The 15,926-nt window shown below is 59.0% G+C and overlaps 6 protein-coding genes across 6 annotated transcripts; 1 reads left to right on the top strand and 5 right to left on the bottom strand.

The window, feature by feature from the left end:
• Window positions 1–307: 307 nt before the first annotated feature.
• Window positions 308–855, top strand: PLICBS_001839 (monothiol glutaredoxin grx5; the record flags this gene model as incomplete). Its single annotated transcript, XM_018321437.2, has 2 exons — window positions 308–331; window positions 397–855. The coding sequence occupies 2 exons, from the start codon at window positions 308–310 to the stop codon at window positions 853–855; spliced, it is 483 nt and encodes a 160-aa protein (XP_018178916.2).
• Window positions 856–1,041: 186 nt separating this feature from the next.
• On the bottom strand, window positions 1,042–3,155 carry PLICBS_001838 (uncharacterized protein; the record flags this gene model as incomplete). Its single annotated transcript, XM_018321436.2, has 4 exons — window positions 1,042–2,325; window positions 2,433–2,788; window positions 2,899–2,917; window positions 2,991–3,155. The coding sequence occupies 4 exons, from the start codon at window positions 3,153–3,155 to the stop codon at window positions 1,042–1,044; spliced, it is 1,824 nt and encodes a 607-aa protein (XP_018178915.1).
• A 749-nt stretch (window positions 3,156–3,904) lies between these two features.
• PLICBS_001837 (uncharacterized protein) lies at window positions 3,905–5,314 on the bottom strand (the record flags this gene model as incomplete). The annotated part of the gene is made up of 5 exons (XM_065599917.1): window positions 3,905–4,202; window positions 4,321–4,724; window positions 4,809–5,007; window positions 5,080–5,226; window positions 5,277–5,314. The coding sequence occupies 5 exons, from the start codon at window positions 5,312–5,314 to the stop codon at window positions 3,905–3,907; spliced, it is 1,086 nt and encodes a 361-aa protein (XP_065455989.1).
• Window positions 5,315–5,854: 540 nt separating this feature from the next.
• PLICBS_001836 (uncharacterized protein) lies at window positions 5,855–7,068 on the bottom strand (the record flags this gene model as incomplete). The annotated part of the gene is made up of 3 exons (XM_018321434.1): window positions 5,855–6,088; window positions 6,147–6,440; window positions 6,502–7,068. The coding sequence occupies 3 exons, from the start codon at window positions 7,066–7,068 to the stop codon at window positions 5,855–5,857; spliced, it is 1,095 nt and encodes a 364-aa protein (XP_018178913.1).
• A 1,357-nt stretch (window positions 7,069–8,425) lies between these two features.
• Window positions 8,426–8,932, bottom strand: PLICBS_001835 (uncharacterized protein; the record flags this gene model as incomplete). The annotated part of the gene is made up of 3 exons (XM_018321433.1): window positions 8,426–8,488; window positions 8,545–8,618; window positions 8,671–8,932. 3 exons carry the CDS (start codon window positions 8,930–8,932, stop codon window positions 8,426–8,428), a joined length of 399 nt encoding a protein of 132 aa, XP_018178912.1.
• Window positions 8,933–12,777: 3,845 nt separating this feature from the next.
• On the bottom strand, window positions 12,778–14,681 carry PLICBS_001834 (uncharacterized protein; the record flags this gene model as incomplete). The annotated part of the gene is made up of 3 exons (XM_018321432.1): window positions 12,778–13,494; window positions 13,571–14,392; window positions 14,460–14,681. The coding sequence occupies 3 exons, from the start codon at window positions 14,679–14,681 to the stop codon at window positions 12,778–12,780; spliced, it is 1,761 nt and encodes a 586-aa protein (XP_018178911.1).
• Window positions 14,682–15,926: the final 1,245 nt, after the last annotated feature.

The following is a 15,926-nucleotide window of genomic DNA, read 5'->3' as shown; positions in this document are numbered from 1 at the left end:
CTCTTGGCAACTTGTGAAGCCCAAAACCCACCGGGCGCCCGCCTGTCGTTCCGTTGCTCCGAAGCCGCCGGCGCCCGCCGCCAACGCCCTGGCAGTGGAGTCGCTACAGGGCCCAAGTGATGCTGGAGCAGCTGACTGTTGATGACTTGATTGGTCAGCGCAGTGGCCAATTCGCCATTACATCACCCGCTGCGGAAACTCTGCTTGGCGAATTGAAGCTGTCGAGGCCCTCGCCATTTTTCAACATCGCAGCGAAGCGTCACGAATCTCCTGTCGTCGTCCTTCATCGCCACATCGAGAGCCCGCCATGTTCTCCCGCACAGTCGCCTCGGTACGCTACCGTCGTTCCCAGGCCGTAATTCTTCCAAGGCCCATGTGCTGACAAGTCGGTTCCAGAACCTGCTGCGGCAAACAGCCCGCCCGGCCGCGGCCATGCGGGCTTTGCCCATGCAGTCGGCCTTCCGCGCCGCCGCCTCGCCCCTCACGCCGTTCCAGATGCGACTCCTGTCCGACCAGACGCGCAGCGCCATCGACAAGGCCGTCGCGTCAGCGCCGGTGGTGCTCTTCATGAAGGGCACGCCCGAGTTCCCGCAGTGCGGCTTCTCCCGCGGCGTCATCCAGATCCTCGGCCTGCAGGGCGTCAACCCGGCCAAGTTCGCCGCCTTCAACGTCCTCGAGGACGACGAGCTGCGCCAGGGCATCAAGGAGTACTCGGACTGGCCGACCATCCCGCAGCTGTACATCGAGAAGGAGTTTGTCGGGGGCGCCGACATTGTCCAGAACATGTTCAAGAGCGGCGACCTGGCCAAGATGCTGGAGGAGAAGGACCTGCTGGTGGCGGGTGAGGAGCAGTAGAGGGATAACGCAGCCGCAGAGCTACGTCCGCGGCCCGTGTACGATTACGAAACCACACGACTGGGGGCAGAGCAGAGAAGCAGACGCAGACTCGGGGATATACCATGGTCTCATGTACAAACTAAGAGCAGTTCTATAGAATGCCACCCGCGTTGAACAACCGACTCGCCCAGCCTACCCAAGTATTTACGCAGGGTACGCCGCGCCGTCCGCCCGCATGTCGCTGCCCGCCGACCACACAAACGTCCCGTCGACCGCATCGACCGTCTGCCGCACGATCTGGCCGCGGCCAAACAAGCCTCGGCCCGCGCCGCCGACCACCTCGACCTTGTGGCCCAGTCGGCGGAGGCCCTCGATCGTCTCGGCCGGCATGCCCTCCTCTATGTTGACCGTCCACTCGACCTCGGTGCTGCTCCCGTCCTCAGGGATGCCCGCGCCGATGCACACGCGCGGCGCGTCGAGGGCCTGCTGGGGGTCCAGCCCGGCGATCAGCTGGCCCAGCAGCACCTGGACGTGGCCCTGCGGCTGCATGAAGCCGCCCATGACGCCAAACGTCGAGTGCAGCGACCCGTCGGCCAGGTTGGTGACCATGCCCGGGATGATGGTGTGGTAGGGCCGCTTGCGCGGCTCGAGGCGGTTCGGGTGCGCCGCATCCAGCGAGAAGTTGGCGCCGCGGTTCTGCAGCGTGAAGCCGCACCCCTTGGGGATGATGCTTGTGCCGAAGCCTGCGTAGTTGGAGTTGATAAAGGACGCGGCGTTGCCCTGCGCGTCCGTGACGGTGAAGTAGACGGTGTCGCTGCTGCGGAGCGCGGGCGACACGCCGGCGGGAGGCTCGCCGTGGTGCAGGCTCGGCGCCGCGCGCTTCGGGTCGAACAGCTTGGCCCGCTCGGCAAGGTACGCCTGCGAGATGAGCCCCTCGGTCGGCACGGGCGTGACGTTGGGGTCCGTGACGAACCAGTGGGCATCCGCGAAGCCCAGCCGGAGCGCCTCGATGATGGCGTGCAGATACGCCGTGGAGTTGAAGTCGTCGGGCCCGAAGACGGGGATGCTGCCCTGGCGCTCCAGCTCCTGCACGATGCCGAGCGCCATGAGCGCGACGATGCCCTGCCCGTTGGGCGGGTGCTCCCACAGCTCGACGCCGCGCTCGCGCCCGAGCCCCTGCGCGCTGAAGGCGAGCGAGATGGGCGCCACGGGCTCGCTGCCGGCCTCGAGGTGGTGCTGCAGGTCCGACAGCTCCAGGTGCCCGCCCAGGTCGCGCACCACACGCACCAGCTCCTCGGCCACGCGGCCCGCGTAGAAGCCCGGCTTGCCCTCGGCGGCGAGCGCACGGAACGTCTGCGCGAGCGTCGGGTTCTTCATGACTTCGCCGGCGCGCGGGGCGCGGACCCCCGACGCGGCGGAGGGGTCCTTTTTGAGCATCTCGGCGAAGTTGGGCGACGCCTCGCGGATGTGCTTTTCGGAGACGTTCCACTAAGGACATCGACGCTTGTTAGTCGTCTCTTGCAGTTCTCTCATCGCAAAAAGTCGCCCCCTTTGACAATGAGAAGGGGGCCAGGGGCAGGGACAGTGATACGCACGTAGTAGGCCGCCACCTCGGACACGGGAAAGCCCTTCTCGCCGAGCGCAATGGCCGGGCTGAGGACCTGCTCCAGGCTGACCTTGCCGCTGCCGAAGCGCTCGACGGTGTCAACCCAGCCGGCGGCGGCGCCGGGGACGGTGACGGCGTGGACACTCTTCATGGGGATCTCGGTGAGGTTGGAGCTGGGCGAGTCGGCGCCCAGGTCGGCGCGGATGCGCTCGAGTGTGCAGTTGGCGCCCGAGCGGCCGGAGCCGTTCATGGCGCTGACTTTCTTGGTGGCGGCGTCCCAGTAGAGGATGAACATGTCGCCGCCGATGCCCGTGGAGCAGGGCTCCGTCATGTTGAGGCCAGCGGCTGGTGCGGGTAGATACGTGTTAGCGCTCTGTCTTTCTCTCTCTCTCTCCTTTCCTCTCTTGAGCTCATTGTGGTTGTAAGACTCCGGAGGAACGGGTGTTAGTACGCACCAACTGCCACGGCGGCGTCCTGTGAATCAAGTCAGTGACAGTTCAAGCTTCCAGCAACGCCACGCAAGACCGGAAGAGATGATGAGACGTACAGCCGCGTTGCCACCCGCGCGCAGCACCTCGAGGCCGCACTTGGCGGCGAGAGGCTGCGTGCAGGCGACGATGCCGTCGGTGCTGTGGACGACGCTCCGGCGCGAGGGGAACTTCCACATGTCGGGCCGGGGCTCCGGGTAGAGCGCGGCCGTGGTCTGCGGCATCTTGTCTTGTCTTGTCTTGTCCTTGACTCTCTTGTTGTGTCGTGTCGTGTCACTCGTGTAACCAACCCCCAGCTGTGAAGGGAACGATGAAAAATGTCGTGACACACGCTCTGCTCCTGGCGGCGACGTTGGTTGCAATGCGGGCAGAGTGAGGTCAGTGGTCTGCGAGGTCTACTTACCTACCTTGTCCATCCATGGCGGGCGGCGGGCACGGAGGGCGTCCCTCGGCAATGACACAAGAACCTGCTGCCCCTGTGGACCCGTGCTGGACGGGCTGGACGGGCGCCCGCCGGAGGGGCCCGAGTGCGGGGGGGAATCAGCACCAGCTCCCGCTCCGGTCCCCGGCCCCTGAAATAGGCAGGTCTGCGGGGCATTTCAGTGTGGCGACGGCGAGTTATCTCCGAGCCTCAGCGGCGTGTTTAGGCAATATTCCGCAGTACGCATGGTTGACAAAGGACGACGTACTTTTTATTGCATTTTTATCCTTCCAGAGCTCATTTGTATGTTCTCGCCTTGTGGTAGGCAGAAGGGCTGGTGATGGCACAGGAGACATGCCATGGCCAAGTCACATCTTCCTGTTAGGACGCGATCCGGGCACTACCCTAGATGGACAACGCTCGTTGGAATCACAAAGATTGTGGTCACCAAATGTCACATTTGATCTCAGACCCGGCTAGCAAATTCCCGTGATTTTGCGTAGAATATTCTACTATTGCAGAAATTCCCCTAGCGAAATTGTGCTCCCTCACTTACAGCCGCGATCGCGGTCCATCGCTCTTCAGCTGCCGCAGCACATCGTCGGCGGCCTCAACCGCGTCAAGTGCCATCCCATAGCCGGCCTGGAACCCCGTGCCTCCGGCGCCGTAATTGTGCACCAGGGCCCGACCGCGCCTCTCCTCCCGCTCGACGCGAGTGCCGCCCTCCCGCGACGGCCGCATGCCCGCAAACGCAGCGAGGACCTCGAGCCCGCCCTCCCGCAGCTCGCTGCTCAACCCCGTCGTGCGCGAGACGATGGACTCGCTTTCGTGCGCGTACGTCGACGCGTCGCTGAGACAGAGCCATTAGCCACGCGATTTGCTGGAGGAATAAAGGGGGTGCGATGGTGGCGATGCCGGCTTAAAGGGCCAAGGGCGAAGGCCAAAGGGAGGGGAACATGAACACATACAAGACTCCCTTTTGCATGTACCCGCCCAGAATCGCGTTGCCGTTCGAATACGGTCGCGGAATGATGTACGTCTCGTACCCGCGCCCGTGGCGCATCACGTTGCTCTTGACGGCCGGCGCGCGCACCAGCACGACCTGCCCGCGCGTGGGAAAGCACTTGCTGTCCTCGACGCCGGGAAGCGTGCGCGCCCCATTGCCCGTGCAGTTGAAGACGACCCTCGTCGCAGGGCTCGCAAACGCCGCGTCGATCGAGTCCAACCTGCGCCGCACGAAGCGCACGCCGTGCTGGTCGCGCAGCCGTCTGAACAAGTACTCGATGTGCTTGGGCGCGTTGACGGTCACCGTCGTGGCGGAGAGGCCGTACTCGACTCCCGATGGGAGCTCGTCGGCGGGGATGACGCGAAACTATGACGCGCGAGACACGAAACGTCAGCCAACTACGTACTGTCTTGCCCCCTTCGATTGAAGGGTAAAGGGGTGAGCGCGCACATCCTCAAGGTACTCGGAGATGGCCCGGATCTTGTCTCGCGGCGCGTCCGAGTCCCAGTACTCGACGGAATGCGTCCGCTTCACGTACGCCTCGGGCCCGCGCTCGGCAGCCAGGCGCATCAGGTGCGCGTAGCCCAGCTTGTCCCATCGGAGCGCGTTCTTGTCGCTGCCCGAGATGCCAGAAAAGTTGCACCCGGCCCTGCGGGGGTTGCGTGTCTTGTGTCAATCCACGATCCCTAGCATGCCGTTCAGGGGCATCGTCGCTGCTTACCACGGCGAGGTGTAGTTTGGCGAGGTGTCGCCCGGAAGGTGCTCCGCGTAGACGGTGATGCGGGGTCCGAGTCCGCGCTCGGCGAGAACGAGGGCGACATCGAGGCCGATGATGCCCGCCCTGGCGACGCGGTGCTGCCCGTCAGCACTGGAAACGTCTTGCGGTATCAAAGGCACTCATAGACTGGGACAACGTACCCGACAATGACAATCGCTTCCTGAGAGTCGGACGCCATCGTGCTCGCAAAAGCTTCACACAGCTGGAGCGCTTCCCGAAGGCGGGGATGGTGGGGTTTGGTCTGGAGTTGAGAGTTTGGATCGGGCGGGAAACCGGGGGCGGATCTTTTGTCCTGACTTCTGCACCAAGCCGTTTCCTTTAACGGCCCGGCAATGGCTTCCGGTACAGAGGGTCACGTAGAGCTTATACCCCCGAGCGAAAGGAGGCGGCAACTCCTGGACCGTGAGCAGGTGCCGACGTTAACCTCGACGGCCGCCCCGTGGCACCGGCATGGCGTCAAGCCCCCGGGCGGTTCGTCTCCACGCCGACAACGGCGGCGCTCCACTTGGCAATGCACCGACTGACAGTCACGATTCAAGAACCCAATTCATGTGTCACGGAATGTCCATCGCATGCATGCAGGATGGACGGGCTCGACAGCTGCGGTGACAACTTATGCATGATCTATACGAGCCTGAGCTTAGCAACGGAGTAGCAACTCCGTCCTGGTCAACATAGCTAGCCATCCTCAATCCCGCGACTTGGCGACTCTGGCAGTTTAGCTCGCAGTTGTCGAAGACTGCGCTGTTGCTGCACTGTTCTTTGACTGGTCTACCAACGCGATATTGGAACCGAGGTCATTTTCGCAGTCGCGGCTGGGCATCCATAGCGCAGAATCTCCGATTCGGTCGGCCGTCAATCCAGATCGCCCAGGGTTCTTGTGTCCCGCCTCAAGCTGTCGCTGGTACGACACGTTGCGAAGGCGCTCAGACTCGGCAGGCGTAAGCTGCAGCTGTGGTCTTTGTTAGCAAGCAACACTCGCTCAATCGAAGTGTCACATCGCATCTTACGTAGAACTCGATGCCAATAGCATGAAGAGCAAGCGCCAGCCACAGCGCCATTCCAAACGTCATATTGAGCGACGCGCTTGTCAATTCGTCGCCGCCACTTAGGTCTGCCTTGACGGCCGCCCACGCCCCCGCCGACTTGCATACCGGATATTTGGCCTCCAATGCGTTGGTGCTGTTGAAGAAGGTCGCGAGAAGGTCGCACGGCTTGGCGTAGTAGTACGGTCCCATGGATGGCATCGACGTGATGATTGCGGAGAGGCCCATGATCATTCGGCAGGTGATGATGCTCGCAGCCTAGATTAGTACCAGTCAGTGGCAGTCACAAGGCTGCAACTCGGAGGCATTTCAACCGTACGTAGAACCACGCTCGAAGCATCCACGCGCGATGCTGCTCCAGCTGCAGCATCTTGACATTGTACAGCGCAATGCCCAGCGCGCCGAGGAACATAATGGACATGAGGCCGACGATAACCTGAATGTCAACGCCACCACCAAAGGCATGCCTGGAGACCATGACGCAGCCTATAGTCCCGGGGACGCTCAGCAGAAGAATCAGATATCCATTGAGGCGGTGGGCGAGGATGAGCCTGTGTCGGATCGCCGGCACGAACTGGAAGCAAGCCAGAAACGCGGCCGGCAGGATGCAGTACAGGTGCATCTTGATGCCCACGAGCAGGTAGGTTTTGCTGTCGTACGTCCAGCACTCGCCGGGCACCGCCGCGTCGCTCACGCCCGCCTGGCGGGGACAGTAGACGCCGTCGTAGTTGAGGTACATGAAGCGTGCGAGGCAGAAGCCCAGCATCGCGCCGGAGAAGATGAACCATAGGACGAAGTTGTAGCCTTTGCTGAAACCCACGGGGTTGTAGATCTTGCGCATCGCCGCGACGAAGCGGTTTTTCGGGGGCCGGCTTGATACGACCATGCTGAAGGCTACCGAGTATGACAGAGTTGGAGATGTGCTAGATATGGATACGAGAGAGTGGTCAGAATGTTTTGACCCGTCTTCTGTCAGCGAGGTTCGTATGCTATGTCGGTGTCGAAACAACTCGCAGCTTGAATGTCGTCTGAAGATGGATGCGGATTACCAACTCTCACCAGCAGGAGCAGGAAATCATATTATACATGATCTGTTCATCAAATTTTGGGGTTCAACATGTTTCTTCATGGGCAGAGGCAGGGGCAGGTATTTGGCCGCCAGAACACCGGCGACGAGGCGTCGTGTTCATGTTGCGCACGAGAACCACCACAGCCACCCATGGGTCTGCAAGTTGGCATCATGAAGCCGTTTGCACCAGTACGTTTCGGGATTCATCGCGCGCGTTCCTGCAACATATTGGCTGCAAGTTGCTTCTAATTCAAGTGCCGCGAAAGAGAAAGCGAGTCCTGGCTTGGCGCCCGATTGAGCTAGGAGTTGGGATGCAGCCTGACCCGGCATGGATGACGACTACATTCGACCCCGGCTCTGCCTGCTGGTCGTCCACGCGATAGTCACCGAATCGTCAGCCCTTGAATGTGTTCGGTTGAAAATGACGGCAAGGGGAGTGGCACTCATGCTGGGCCACGAAGCGACTTGCGCAAGCTGTGTTGTACGAAGCAATACGAAGGTGAACCCAGGGCACCATGGTCTGGACAGCCGCCTTACCGCCGGTCCGCCGCTAAACCCCATGAAGAACCATTGCACGCAGGGTCGCCTGTGACTGGCCATTGCACCACGCCGGATATTAGCTTCAACGTCCACGCTCCAAAGCACCAGAAAGGCTCCGGAACTTTGTCACACTTTCGCATTGGCCCGATTGCTCACCCGTTGCCGGCAGGGGCATCCATCGCGTTCGACGGAGGCGTCTTGGTTCTTGCCCGGACGATGAGGGAACAGCACTTCCGCGGCTGTACGAACTCGGCATTTAATGTGCCAAAATTGACAAGATCGACGGGTGGCGTATGACAACCCGCGCAGCCGTCCAGCCTCCGAGAGTCTCAAAAGTGGGGAGCAACTGTCCTCCTGGAGGAGCAGCTCTGAAGCCAGTATCCGGCTTGCCAGCGAGCAGAGCGAATTGAGCTCGTATATTTTGCTTGCCGGGGATGCGCTCGTGCAACATGGAGGTCAAGGTCCAGATACGCACCACAGGCGGGGAGAAAGCACACTTCCAAATCAAGGTTCGGTATTAAATAATATAAAACGGACCAAAGGCCCAAGTACAACGTGTATTGTCTAGGATAAAGTGTACGACTGCCTCGGGATCCGCATCCACCCCTCCACCGCGTCGAGCGCTGTATACACTCTACTGGATAAGGCTGCCGAGGGCGATGCAGGGCAGGGCCAGGTTGACGAGACCGCCAGCAGCCTGATAAGTGTGTTAGTAACTAACAAACTGTACATGGTATGGTAGCGAAAACTTACGTTCGAGGGAGAGCGCTGGCAGCAGGCGACCTTGCCGGTGCAGTGGGACTTGAGCAGGTCCTGGACACCAATGACTGAGATGTATGTTAGAGCCATTCGAGTATTTCCAATGTGAGGGTAACTTACGGGCAGCGACGGAGAGCTGCGAGCACTGGTCGAAGAGGCTCAGGCCATCGAGGACACCGCCAACAACACCAGGGTTCTTGGAGACATCACCGTGGCCGGCAGCCTGGTCGGTCTCCTTGTTGCAGCAGTTGAGCTCGAGGTTGTTGCCGCAGGCATCGTTGGCCTCGCTGACGGAGATCTGGTCCATGGGGGGCCACCTCTTGACCTCAGGGGCGGCAGCCGCGGTGGCAGCGAGGGCGATGACGGCGGTGATGAAACGCATATTGACGGTGGTTTTGGGGTGGTGGTCTTTGGAGGTGGATGAGGACTTGAGAAACTGGCGGAGAGCTGGCTCTTCTGTAGCGAATGAATGGATGCGTTGGGATGGAGGAGTGAGAGAAGAGTTGTGTCCTCGGTCGGAGTGAGGACCGTCTTATTTACCTCGATTCATGTTTCTACCCGTTTCCCGCAACCGGCCTCGTCGCGACTGATTTCGCAAAACTCAATCGTTCTGGCATTCTCGAGCCGATTGTTGGTGGCAATCTGCATTCCGTTTCCGGTCTTGTGCCTGCGCGCCGAGCTCCAGTATCTGCGACACCAGGCGGGCGTTTTGCTGGAGATGGCTGGAGGCAGCTCCACCAAACACCACCAAACAGCCACTCTCTGCCTTTGCCTGAAGCTTCATCATGGCGGAAGGAACGGATGTATGGAATGCGCCTGCTCTGAAGGTTCGCCCTGACGGAGCGTTGCTGGTATTGGAGGTGAGACAGTCAGCGCCACTGCCTAGCCGTGAGCGCTGCATATGTCTCAGGACTCAGAGATGAGCTGAACCCGCGAGAACTGCAAGTACGTACAGCTTGTAAGAGCTCGGGAGGACGCGAAAACCACGTGTGGTGATCGTCGATATCAACAATGCTTCGCAATAGACGCGAGACAGCTCGGCCACCAGAGCGATAGCCCGGCGTCGAAGCCAAGCAGCTCTCATCAAATGGTAATTTCGAGGACATAGCAGATGCGCCACTGTGTAATTTCGACCCGGCACTTGATTTTCCGGACGGCATGATGCTACCACTGCCCTCCACCAGCCACTGACTGCTTCGCATCGGTGGGCACGAGACCGGCGCGGATGTTTCGTCACCCGGAGCTGGCTCCAGCAGATTGGACCATAACAACAGCTGCGTATTTGGGGGCGGCTGATCCCAGAATGGCTGAAGAGCAAATTGCAGGATCAGTAACGTCGACTTTTGGTCACATCGAGATCGTCATGACTCCGTATTACGGGATCCACGGCTCCGGGAATCGCCACACAACTCCATCGAATTGACATTCTGAACAATGTTATTCTTGGTTTAGTAACGCAACTCAGCTAGCATTACCGGTGGCTATCGCTCTCAGGAATCGTTGTACCTCTGTGTTTGTGCTTGGCGTCAGAGCTACGTGTGTGAGCTACGAGTTCGAACCCAAGGAGTCGTCACAGACGCACACTGCTACAGGGGACGTCCACAAACGTACAGTTCGACTGGGCCGCGGCTGCCCACCGTTCAGCCAGCAGAATGCCATGGAATGTCCAGCCGCCTCGAGTGACTGGCTCATATTGGTCTGGGCGATGACTCAAGCCGAAGTCAAGTCATTAGGGCTTACAAACACGGCCACGGCCCGAGTGAGGTCTGCAGTCTCCTATGGGGCTGCCGCAATCAGCACCCTTGGGCCTCCTGTGGGACACTTTTTGCTATCTCTGTCAATCATACCGAATACGTCTTGCCTGCGATACTTTCTCTTCTGTGTACTTACTGTCCCCGACTCTTCCCAACCGCTCCGCTTACACACGGCGCGAAAGCGGCCCAAAGCCGTAGCTTGGCTGCGACAATGGCGTTCTCCGTATGGTATTCAGAGAGTTTGTGGGGATATGGTATCTGCATGTGATGATTATTGTTGTCCACTAATGGTGACGACGATGATTTCAAGCAGGAAGACCAGGTCCCGTTTGCCAAGTGCTCGGCCGAGCTAACGACATCTGCCCATGTCTTGTATCCCTGGGCTACGAGAGACATGTGACCGCGCCAGGAGACGGGCGTTTTGTCTCAGAGCGTTGCTGATCTCTCCGTGCCCTGCTTCCCTTCCGGGTGGAAGATGGCCGTTGCATTACCGCGCGTGCTTGAGACGGCGGGCTCAGCCCGCCGAAAGTCTGTTCTTGGGTGGTTGGAACGCAAGGTCCCTCTCAACTTGCGAGGTCCAGCTGGGAGAAGCGTGCGCTTCGACCGTAGACTCGATCAATTGATGCGACTACGTAGACGACTATGGGTATCGACGTTTGCATAGATCAATAATGGGCGATGCATCACCTACAGGACGGACATCGTGATTCCACTGCGCAATGCGTCGGTGGGAATTGTCGTCTCTGTTGCTATGGGCTAAGGTTGGCGGCTGGACGGCAACGGCCCCCAATGCGGTAGAGTATTATGCTCATAGATGAGGCCCAGTGGTCGACAATGACGTCGCATTTGACTCTGGAGGCTGTGCTGTGACCTATTGGGAAGGTCGTGTGACCAGTTGCTCACGATATTGCCGATGCGCGTAGACCTTGCCTTGAAGTATGGCCTTTTCAATGATATGGGTAGTCAGTGGATTCCAAGATTCAGCAGAGTGATACTGTTCTCGGACATGTACGCCCGTGGTTGTAGTTGCTCGATCTATACGACTTGGAGCTTGCCTCTATGGACCGTTTACCCGTGAGTGTACTTTGTTGGGTTTGTGTCGAGTCGCTTCCACGCCCAGCCAACATGGAAGTTTGTTTACTGAGAGACAATGCCTAAACACAGCAAGAGACGCCTGCCTATGCGTTCATGAGATACTAGACTTTGCTTGAGTATAGGGTCACTTTGATTAAGATCGATGCTTGGTCACCTTCAGCTTGGCTCAAGGAGTCGAAGTCTACTCTAGGGTAACAACATGATGCTCGCCGTGATACTGACGGTGTCACTGGTGCCTGGTTCTCCCTTTCCGCCGAAGTGTTTGGGAGTCTTAATTGGCCTGGACTGTTGGCACGCCGGGCCAAACCCGAGACAGCATGAAGAGGTTGGCGCGTCTTGGCATGCTATGACTCTTCGCCCATCGCAGATTGAATACAATTTGCCCAGCCAATACTGCCGATAGTTCCTCATTAGCACACACGCTGTTGGAATCTCCTGCCAAGCTGCAAAGAGCCCGCAGGCCACGAATTCCCGTCGCCCCAATTGGCAGGCGCATCACTATCGTCTGGTTCAAGGGGACACGCGGAAAGGGAGAAGGGTTTGCTTCAATGCTCTGCGGTAATTTAGTTCGGTCGCGTCGGTGGAGGCGCGTTCAACTGCGTGTCGCGTGTAAATGTCTCAGTCGACATGGATCGAGGCGGGTAGACTTCTTCTCCCTGTGCGATGACTTCCCTGATATGCGGGCAGCGAGCACCAAATGAGTCTACTAACAGAGGCTTTCCGCAGGGTTCAGCGCTGGTGATGGGTAGTCGCACATGCGTGCTCAACATTACATTCGTGATGCGCGACTGGCGCTTTGCCACTGCGCATCAAACGCGCAACCTTGCCCCCAAGGTGGTACGACAAACATGTAAGTCAATGGCCTCATGCCCGGTCAATGCAGAACCCGTCTGGTCTACACTTATGGTTGGAGCCAGAATGTCAACCAACTCGGGTGAGCTTCCTACCTCAAGCCGACCATATCGCAGGGCTAACTGTGTTTCGTTCCTTCGAGCTACGCTGCCGGTCTCAATGTTACGGTCGTGACTCGCGATCACCAAGGTACGGGCTTGCATGGCGTATCGAGAGGTCGTCAACATTCTTCTTTCGCAATCGCCTTCGTCTGGTCGATCACAGCGCGTCAAAAATCGCAAGCAACGTCAAAGAGGTCACAAAGGGTGTCAGTGCACGCAAGGATCCGAGAGCTTGTTGGTACACAATCTGAACATGGCTATCCTATACACTGCGTAAGGCTAAGTTTTTAGGTCCCGCGGGTAGCAGCCAGACGCGCGACCATGAGTAACGTGCATATGTACTGCATCCTGCATGGCATCATTGATCGTTAACGTTGCGAGCCCGAACAGCCTCGGAAGGCTGAAGAGGGTGCACCGCTTGACGTTTAGATTACAGAGTCGTTCTCGCTCTTCTCCTCCATTGGGGCATCCACGCGCATGTTGAACTCCTTCACTGGGTCGTACAGGAAGCAGGCAGCGGTGGCGGCCACGGCGGCAAAGCACGCACCGGCAATCCAGACGTGGTTGAATCCGCCATTGTAGGTGCCCACCAGCGCATCAACACCGGCCTCGACCATCTCCTCCGTCACGTTGGGAATCATCCCCATGGCCGTCTCGTTGCGCGTGTTCAATGCGCCGATGAACTCGGGCAGGAACTGCGGGTTGAGGCCATGGGAGATGGCAGCGTGGGCAATGTTGTCGCCCATGTGGGAAAGCTCGGCCACGAAGAGGGCATTGTAGACGGCGATACCGACGGTAGCACCAATCGACCGCACGGAGATGATCAGACCGCTGGCAAGGGCGATCAAACCTGGAGGCGTCGACAGTTGAGCGATAGTGACGAGGGTCGTAATGGACATGCCGAGACCCCAACCCAGAAGCACCGGGTATCCCCAAACCGCGTTGCTGGTCGAGCGGTCCGCCTTGGCCATGACGGCAAAGAAAATGACCATGAGGAGGAGCGCAGCAACGGTGAGCCAGCGAGCATTGCGAAATCTGGAGCACCACAGCCCCGTGCCCATGGCGGCGAAGATGCATGCAACGAACCAGACGATGAGTCTGGCGTTGATGAGCATGGCATCCGTCTCGTACAGGACATTGACCTGGCTCGAGTGTTAGTGAAAAGGTTGCGAATCTGCCCCTACCAGCCGATAACAGCTTCGATTTGCGTAAACATACCTCAAAGGCAAAGTAAAGATTTGCCGCAAAGAAGGAGATGCCGTCGGTAAAGACGCAGAACAAGCAGATAGCGTAGTTGCGGCCCATCTGGAAGAGTCCGTGGTGGAACATGCCCTCTTTGGTGAACCACGTCTCATAGACGACGAGGGCCACGACGAATGCCATACCGACCGCAAATGTCGCGCAGACATGCGGATCCGTCCACGGGTAAGGGTTCTGCGAGAATGACAACCCGAGGCAGAAGAGGGTCAGGCCGGCCGCAAGCAGGACGAAGCCAGCCCAGTCGAGCTTCTTGAGCTTGTCCATGGTGCGTCCGCGATACTCCTTTTGCTTCGTTGTCGGGGGTGGATTGTATCCCACGAGAGTCAGCAAGCCCGCGACGATGTGGATCGCCATGGTCATGTAAAAGTAGTTGCGGAAACCCTCCTTCGTGGGGTCGTTCGTCCTGTTCAGCGCCGCGCCCACCACCAGGCCGAGGATGCACCCCAGCGAGTTGGCAGCAGCGCATGCTCCCTGGCCATAGCCTCGCCACCGGCGTGGCAGCACCTCGGACACGACGGCGTGGAGGAGCGGCTGGTTGCCAAAGGACACGCCGACGATGCTAACGCCTGCGATGACCATCCCCATTGACTTTGCTTGGGCGACGATGAGGCTGCCGATGGCGCCGCAGAAGACCAAGAGGGTGAGGAACCATTTGCGTCCCCAGAAGTCGCAGGCTTGCGAAACCATGGGGCATAGGACGACCGTAAGGATGGTGATGGGCGCTGTCAGCCAACTGACTTTGTCTGTGGCCCCGAAGTGGCCGGAAATGGCTTGGCCTTGCTGCAGGTGAAGGATAAGGTCAATTCACTGCTTAAGATCTGCTATAGGAAGTGCAGGAGCTACTCACAGAGCCGGCTCCCACCAGGATAGTCAGCTGGGCAAAGTAGATCAAGCAGACGGCGGTCACGGCCATGATCGTCTTTGTGCTCAGCTTGACATTTCTGTCGTCCTCGTCGGCATCGGCCGTCGCCGAGGGAGTCGGCGAGACCTTCTCCACGGTTGGCTTGGAGTCGGACATGATGTCGTGCTCGAATTTCTGCTCGGCAGAGCTGCTATCGGCGGCTACCATGGCGCAGGACGCTGCGTGCGTCTACTAGGCTCGCGAACCTGGCTTGCGATCTTGGACTGCGGCAAGAGCACTCGCTGAAGGCAGCTCGAGGGCTGTGAGGTTGAAGACCGGAGCTCGAGGGTGAAGTAAGATCGGCACAGAGGCGTGCCAGAGGCACTCGATATATAGCCAGGGTCACATAGGAGGCTATTGTACGTATGCGAGTTGGCCCTCGGTAAAGAAACGCCCGTCTCAGACCTACTAACAGCCTGGTACACCGCTGCCGTACTCTACCGTCAGCGACCGATCCCAAATGCCAATGGGTGTCGACTGTTCGGGACCGGAAGCCCCCACCGGGCCGTGCCCCCGGTCTGGGGCCTCGACCTTGACCTCACCAAGAATCTGGGGTTGTGGAGAAGTTGAGATCCCCGGACCCCGGATCTCCAAATCGTTGAGGCTGTGATAGGCCTCGCCTCGCTTGGCATCCTTGACATGTTATGAGCCGATTGTTGTCTCTATTGAGCTTGATTCCAACAAGTCATGTCTTCCCATTTCAGATTGAGTCGAGCCTGAGTGCAAGGTACCGTACCACAATGCCCCAACGTGCTGCATTGTATGCCTGTGATCTGGTCCAGGATAGCAGTCCCTGGCCTAACGGAACTGCACAAGCTCTTGCCGCGCCCCTGGGATGGCTCAGGCCAAGGGTCCAGGCAAAAGCCAAATTTACTTCAAGATCGTCATGGTTGAACATCTCACGAGGAAGTTCAGGTGTTATTTTCGGAGTGCCTGGCATGGACGTGACGACAACAATTGCTGTCACTGTTGCGCCAGTGAACCGTGAGGGATGCACGGCCCTCGAACAGCTGAAGGCCGTGGCAATTCGGCACCTTGAACCACCAAAAAAGTCTGGCGGAAGGAACGGGAAATGGGTGGGTCTGCGTTGGACAGAGTCGAATTCCCAACATGCCCCTCGGGAGTTGAGACGTGGGTAGCACAAGGCAATCCGCGAACATGAAGTGAGGACGCGCACACTCATGCTGCTCAAAATACAGTACTGCAGAGTACAGTACCAATGGCCAAGCGATTCATGGCTCTTCCCAGACCAGGCCTCGTGAATGTGAGAGCCGTTGACGTGCATTTCCCGCTCAGAATTTGTCACACACGGTCAATGCTGAAGTTCGTCTGGGCGCCGAGTCAACGGGCGCCTGGAGAAACCAGCCAACGCCCGACTTGACGCTCTACACGAATATCCGTTCTTTGGCATCT

This window comes from Purpureocillium lilacinum, assembly GCF_023168085.1.
Source record: "Purpureocillium lilacinum CBS 284.36 DNA, scaffold_2, whole genome shotgun sequence".
NCBI lineage: Eukaryota > Fungi > Ascomycota > Sordariomycetes > Hypocreales > Ophiocordycipitaceae > Purpureocillium > Purpureocillium lilacinum.
This window is presented reverse-complemented; position numbering and strand designations above follow the sequence as displayed.